The 7,509-nt window shown below is 43.1% G+C and overlaps 1 protein-coding gene across 1 annotated transcript in view; it reads right to left on the bottom strand.

Annotated features, from left to right (window-relative positions):
* Window positions 1-1,095: 1,095 nt before the first annotated feature.
* Window positions 1,096-7,509, bottom strand: part of SUSD1 (sushi domain containing 1) — a 48,637-nt gene continuing 42,223 nt past the window's right edge. Inside the window, exon 15 of the mRNA XM_033084588.1 lies at window positions 1,096-4,757. Within this exon, the coding sequence (XP_032940479.1) occupies window positions 4,619-4,757 (139 nt within the window). The 3' untranslated portion in view covers window positions 1,096-4,618. The remainder of the gene's footprint in view (window positions 4,758-7,509) is intronic.

Raw genomic sequence — 7,509 nt, 5'->3', positions numbered from 1 at the left:
AGAACTTTCCCCTCATGAAGGTGTGCTGGCTGTGACCAGTAACTGCATTATTCTTCAGGTGTTTTTCAATATCTTTCTACAATTTTACTGAACACAGTGAAACTGGCAGGTCTCTAGTTTCCCTGGTCCTCTTTCCTGCCCCTTGAAAAACTGGAACAAAGTTCATCAGCTCAAATCAGCTGTGAGGTCTCTGGCTTCCCAAAAGTGCTCAAAAATCAAGACAGATTTTGCCATGACATCATCTAATTCTTTGAGGAAGCCCGTTAGACTCCACAAATATTCAACTGAAGCAGCAGATCCTGCACAACTTCGGAGTCAACTGGGAGTTGATCATTCTCACAGTCATGGTCCTCCAGATCAGGGTACTGAGACCCCTTGGCTCATTATCCACATTGAAGACAGAGGCAAAGAATGTGTTAAACACTCATGCCTTGTCCCTGTGCCTCTCAGAGGATATTTGCTACTAACTTGGCATTCCACAGTGGTTTGATTCTGTTTGTCTGTGCATGAAGGAATACTCCAAGTTAGAAGAAAGGACTGGACAAGTGAATGTATGAAAATAAAATACCCAGAATGGGTTAGAATTCAGAGAAATACAAACCAAAATGAAACTTCCTAACATTTTTGTTAGTTAAAAGTAAAACTGGAAAGGCCATTTTACACACTTAAAAAGGATAGACGAGATCTGGTTTTCACCAACCCTACTCTTTGTTCTTTTTATATTACTCTTTACTCAATGTATTGGCACAACAGATTTGTGGTCATTAGCTTGGAACATCTTCACCAGACTGCTGCCTTTTCAGTCCTCCCAGGATGGCTGCAGAAGTGACTTTTATATGAACTGTTACCAGATCAGGCTAAAGTATTCCATGCTAAAAGCTGCTCAGGAAAATCTGGGCCTTTGGAAATTACTTGCTGGTAAAAATTTGCGATATTTCTATAATTCTTTCTCTGTTGTTTCGCATTCTACTAGTATTTTTTACAGTCTTGGGGTGAAAACCGAGCTTCTTCACCCCTGCTGAGAAATTTTGACTGTATCTTCAGTTAGTTAAATGTAATGGAACAAACAGAATAAACTATACACAGACACGAGACCTTGGAACACAGGAGTGGTGATTCAGAATAGTTAAATCTGAGAACATACACAAACACAAGGAGCATACTTGCTGTCCTGGTTACAGCTGGGATAGAATTTATTTTTTCTCAGTAGCTGTTACAGTGCTGTGTTTTGGATTTAGAATGAGAATGGTATTGATAACAGACCAATGTTTTGGGCTTTGCTAAACAGTGTTTATCCTTAATCAAGGACTTTGTTTTTTTCCCTTGTCTCATGCTCAGCCAATGAGGAGGTATGCAAAAAGCCCAACAAACTGGGAGGGAGTTTAGCCAGGACAGGTGACCCAAACTGGCTAAAGGATATTCCACACCACAGAACATCACGCCCAGTACATAAACTGGGGGGAGTCACCCAGAAACTCAGTCAATCTGGGTTTGGGGTGGAGGGGGAGAGAGATGCTGGCATCCATCAGTGGGCAGTGAACAATTGCATTGTGCATCACTAGTTTTTTTCTCTATCCACTATTATTATTATTAGTCAGCATTATTATTGTATTTTATTATATTTTCAATTGTTAAATTGTTCTTAGCTCAACATGCAAGTTTTACTTTCATTTTCCTCCCAATTCCACTGGATTGCAGGGAGAGAGGGACGGAGGGGAGGAGGAAGGGAGTGGCTGTGAGGTGTTTAATTTCCATTGACTTGTGGGCTTAAAACCATGACACTGCCTCATTTATCTAGCCCTGTTTGTACAATTGATTGACCATATAAATACTGAAACAGATAAGCCTGGCTGGCTTCTGACTGTCTTTATCATGCCCACAACCAAGAAATCTCACCAAAAGGTTGAAAGGACCCATCAGCAACATGTAGCAGAAAGTGTATTTTACAATAAAATCTTTTTCGTTTGACATACCATCACAATTACTTGCATAAGTGCTGGATTTTTACAGTGCCCTGTGTTATTCCACAATAATAAAATAAAATAGAAAAACTTATTTCACTTAAGCTTACACGAATTGTTCATCCAGGACTAACAATTTCCCATTTCCTATAAACAGGATTAAAACACTTTGCAGACACCACAGACATTGGTGTGGATCTAAACCAAGAGTTTCTCAATACAGCGCGTTTCAATGTAGCACTGTGAGGTGGTACAGATCAGCAGTAAAAGCAGAGTAGATTCAGTTCGCGTAACTTTACTTGGCCGGGGTGTGGAACACCTATCCAAGAAGCAAAGAAAAAACTGGAAGAAAAAGATGAATTTCAGTGCTAACTGAAGACACAACAGTGAAAGATCACTAGAAATGTCTCTAGAATTTCTGGAAGCATGACAGTGTGGTTATCTCATTGCAATTAGTTCAGTAGAAAAGCTTAGGAGCAATACAGCAAGTGTCTAACAAAAAAAGCTGTTAACATTTCCACATCTATCTGAGGCTGGCTAGACTAAATTAGTTTTCTTTTCCTTCTTCATTTAACTGAAACCAATGTAGGTGGAAGAAAGATAAGTACATGAAGAAGTAAGATAAACACAGATGAAGATATGCTTACAGCCAGAGGTAGGTCTGCCCAGAGAGACAAGGGAGGCAGAGGGAATGAGGGAAACTTGCAGAACTGTAGCTGTTGTGGAAAACTGAAGATGCCAGAGAGTCCTGCCTCATCTCTTCTCCTTTATCAGTCCATTCCTGGGTATTAAGCAGCTACAATGTGTGAAGATGTCTGTATCAGTTATTAAATACGTTATCTAACTACCAGCAGAAGTATGGATGTTTTGTAAGGAAAAAACCTTGCTCTGAAAACTTTATATTATGAAAAAGCAACTTAGCACATAGAAAAGAAATAACTTGCTGAAGGTTACACAAAGACCTCCAGTTTTCCAATTATACCCACTGTCAAGATGGACCTTATGGTCCTGATCAAGTGTAGCATACTGGAACACTGCTGGTCTCAGTAAAGCATAAAAAGAAGTTCAGTTTTTCTACAGAGGATGGCACATCTGTCTCTTTAAATAATTTCCAGCCTCTCCAGCTCTTTCTTACACAGGAACAGCTGCTCATGAACTCTCTCACACGACCAGAGCAGCAGGAGACTGAATCAGAATGAAGTGGTGCAGTTAGAACTGCTATACCAAACCTTGTAATCTATTCCATTGAGAAAGGGAATTAGGCATGGCATGTGTGAGAATAAATTCCACAGGAGAAACTGAAATATTAAGGCATGGTTTCCTAGTAGGAACTGTTTAGTTATTCCTTCTCAATTAGCAACAAAGGTGCTCTTACTCAGCTATTAAATATTAACTTGAAGGACAGCTGTGGAAATGCAGGATAACTGAAATAGTATCTGCCCAGTCCTGGAAGAAAACACTCTCAGCTGGATGCAGCAATTGAAAACTCTTCTGGCTTTTATTTCTCTTTGCTTCTAACTATGAAATCTGCTGTTGCACTTTAAACCCAAAAAGACCCTAATTACATCTCACAGGGAGACAGAACATCTAAAATGATAAGAGCAGCAGGCATCAGAATCTTAGCAATTCAGAAACTTAACAATTCCAAAAATGCATAGCATATATTTACAATGGTAAACACAAAACATAACTTTAAAAAAAATCACAAAGTTCCTGCTTTTTTATTTCATCAGTTTACAGATTTTTGTTTTTGCTAACATATAACAAAGCAACTTCTGAAGAGGACTGGAAATAATCAAAGCCACTGATTCTTTCTCACAGAAGAAAAGAAAAATGTATTAACTGGGAGTATTCCACAGGAAATTAGTTAATTGTACTTCATTAAGTGACTCTAGCCAGATGTTACACACAAGCCAATTAACCGGACAATGGCTTAATAGCTTTTCTCAGCTGTAATTATAGAATTGAGATTAACAAAACTGCACTTAACACAGGAAGGTCCTTCCTTAAATTAATTTCACATGCCATTAAAGCAAGCAGCTTTTGAGCAAACTGCAGTTTTATAGATTGGTATATTATTTGCAATTACTGCTAATTGTTATGAGCAATGACTGCAGTATCTCTGGAACACATCAGTTGCTGACACTTCTTGAATGTGGCAACTTCATGGCTAACAAGTGTAACGTTGCTGATGTATCATTACTTGTAAGTGACTGACAGAAGTGTTCTACCTTTATAATTGGAAATACAATAGGTACTTTTTCTGGCATCAGTGTACGTCTCTATTTTTGTTCATAATAGGCCAGTTTATGTGTGCAAAGGTATCTAAAGTAGCAGTTAATCCTCAAACAGTCTTAATTGGATCACGGGATTATTTGTGTAATCAAGTACAACACAAGCACTCATTATCAGGCACTCATGCAATTGGAATAGCTGAAAGCCTGTGACCAACACATGGGATGCATGATAACCTGCTTGTGACGGAAGGTTCTCTTTGAAACACCACACCATCTGGATTAAGGCAAGACAATAAACGTCTTGACAAACACATTTAAACTGCCCATGCTGTAGTACATATGTGACGTGCAGACACCCAACACATGCTGGCTTTGAAAGAAGAGCACGTTTTTTCTACGCTGACTTCAGGTAATAAACCATCAGAGAAGAGAGACACTTTCAGCCTCTAGGAATGATGATGCAATCCCTGCTTGTGCCACGTGTACTGTAGTAGATAAATGTACAGCCTCACAGGCTACAGCAGCAGGTGGGGGATGCACTGAGCTGTGAAGACAAGAGCTGGAAAGGGAAAAAAATTCCAGTTAAAAAAATCTTAAAAATTATTCAAGACTCAAACATGACATGACAAGGAACTTCTATCACTCAGATTATTCATGACATATATGACACACTCCTATTGATTAGATACATTACAGTGCTTCTAAAATTTTTTGAAAGATGCACAGTGCTGGCACAAATCTTGATCAGCGTGAGATGGGTAGGAAGCATTCCCATAGGTTACCAGATGATTACCTGACCAGTGTTAACCTTGGCATCAAGAACACTGATGCCCACTGCAGATCTTCAGAAATCTGGAGTTCTGGCACCGTCCTTATGCATATGAATGGGCATCATATACAAAAGAAAGCAAAGAACTAAGAGAAATGGAGCCTGGTGTATGAATGACAAGTCACTTTAATAACAACAACAATGGGATAACGCATTATTTAAAATGAAAAATTTAAAATCTAAGGACATCAGGAGTCAGACTTCACTTTGTGAATCCAGTGCCAGACTTTTACTCATTGAGGAACAGTTGAAACTGCTGTCAGCAGCCCTGCTAGCAGGAATTCACGCCCTGACCCATTGTGGAAACATAATTCCTGAGACAGCAAACATGTGGCAAGCTGGTGAGCACTTGAATACAGTGGCTCTTTGTGAAAGAAACTTACAGGGACCCCAAGAAATAATCCAACACCATTCACCTGACACCATGGCAAGATCAGCCATAGCTATGTATTACTGACAAGTTGGTTTAACCTCCTCTTGCAGACCACCCAGAAGCTGCATTCTGTTCACAGCAATCTGCTCCCATGCCTCCCTCTCCTACTGTTCAGAAGCATATGGGTATACTGCCCATGGATGGTACATGTACCACTGGCACTACCAACAGGAGGAAGCTGATCTTTATATAGTGGCATTGTGTATACTAGCATATCATGCTTCTTGGTAGTATCCTCCCTGCCAGGCTAAGCAACATGCCACTAGAATGCCATATGTGCAGTTAGATTAAATAGATCCCAGGTCTCTCTCATCAAATTCTACTCTCTTTTTTTCTGCTAGGCCACATCTGTCTTGGAGTACAGCATTTAAAACAGGACAATGGTTTTACAACTGGATAGGGCGCAAGGCTGACTTCACATGGGTTTTTTCAGATCACATTCTTACTTAGAAATGCATTAAACTGATGGTTAATTATAACTAAGAGCATATTTTTCATTTAAAATATTACAGATAATTCTTTGTGAGCATTGTGAAGAGTCTTATCACAACTGACATCTGGGGTTTCCCTTCTCTGCCTACTGCTGGGATGGAACAGTTTTAACTTCTGTCAAGGATTCTGTCTGATATTCCTTAGAAAAGGAGAATGGATTAAAGAATTTCTCTGTGCATGGGATCAAGGGCCTAAAAGATACAGTAATTTCGTGACTATAAGGTGCATCCTTTTGACTAAAATTTTCCCCGAAACCTGGAAGCGCGCCTTATAGACCGGTGCGCCTTATATGATGTACAAAGTTGCAACATTTGCCACCCCAGAAGTGTGAGCCGTGAGCCGTGGGGGGAGCTGGCAGTGCCACGGCAGCCGGGTGGAGGCGGGCCCGGGAGCTCGCAGCACCGCCCCTGCCGCGTGGAGGCGGGCCAGGGGGCCCATGGCTGCCAGGTGGAGGTGGGCCTGGGGGCCTGTGGCACCACCCCTCCCGGGTCCAGGTGGGCCCAGTGGCTCGTGGCACCGCCCCTGTCGGGTCTGGGCAGGCCAGGGGGCCAATGGCTGCCGGGTTGAGGCAGGGCCTCGGCCAGCAACCACGCGGAGGGAGCTGGGGGCGGAGCCTCGCTGCAAAAAAAATGTGCGCCTTATAGTCCAGTGCGCCTTATATGATCTATAAAGTTGCGAATTTTCCCGCCTCCTGGGGGGTGCACCTTATAGTCCGGTGCACCTTACGGTTGTGAAATTACTGTAATTGTTGACTTATTAAGTCTTTGTCCCCTGTAATACACCACTGTCAAATATACTCAGTGTAATCAGTTCCCTGAAGATTTTGTCTTCTCTCAATCCTTATGAAAGAAGGCTGAAGTGGAAGTTCAGGGTCTATCTTCTCTGCACTCTCTCACATGCGGCTCATACTCATACGTGATTCTTCCAGTACTGTCTCATACCTCAAATCACTCTCCTATCACAATGAACCTAATTGATTTGAAATAGTTTTGAAAAGTACAGTAATTTCACGAATACAAGCCGCACCAATTTGACTAAGATTTTGCTCCTAAACTGGAAATGCGGCTAATAATCAGGAGCGGCTAATACAACCTCAGAAGTGCCTGCCAGAGTGCTGAGCCGAGCAGCTGCAAAGTCGGCATTTTGCGATTGTTACAAATCACTACTTTGTTGCACCGCGGGTGGAGCCTGGCTCCCTGCAGGCAGCACGGGGGGCGGGGAGAGAGGCGGGAGAGCTCTCTTTCCTCCTCTGCCACAGCCCAGGGGAGAGACGGGGGGGGCCCGGCGCCGCCATTGCCGCGGCCCGGGGAGCCGACGGGAGCCCCGCGCTGCCATTGCCGCGGCTCAGGGAGCCGACGGGGTGCTTTGTCCCCGCCCGCCGCCGCCGCGGCAGGAGCGGGGAAACTCCGTCCCTGCCCGCCGCCGGCGCCACAGGCGCGGGAAAGCTCCCTCCCTGCCCGCTGCCGTAGGAGCAGGGGAAGCTCCGTCCCTGCCTGCCACCGCGGGGCAGCGCCGACCCGGATGACCGAGCCCAGTGGCAGCGCCGGCCGGCCCCGA

Source organism: Catharus ustulatus, chromosome Z (genome assembly GCF_009819885.2).
Source record: "Catharus ustulatus isolate bCatUst1 chromosome Z, bCatUst1.pri.v2, whole genome shotgun sequence".
Classification (NCBI taxonomy): Eukaryota; Metazoa; Chordata; class Aves; order Passeriformes; family Turdidae; genus Catharus; species Catharus ustulatus.
This window is presented reverse-complemented; position numbering and strand designations above follow the sequence as displayed.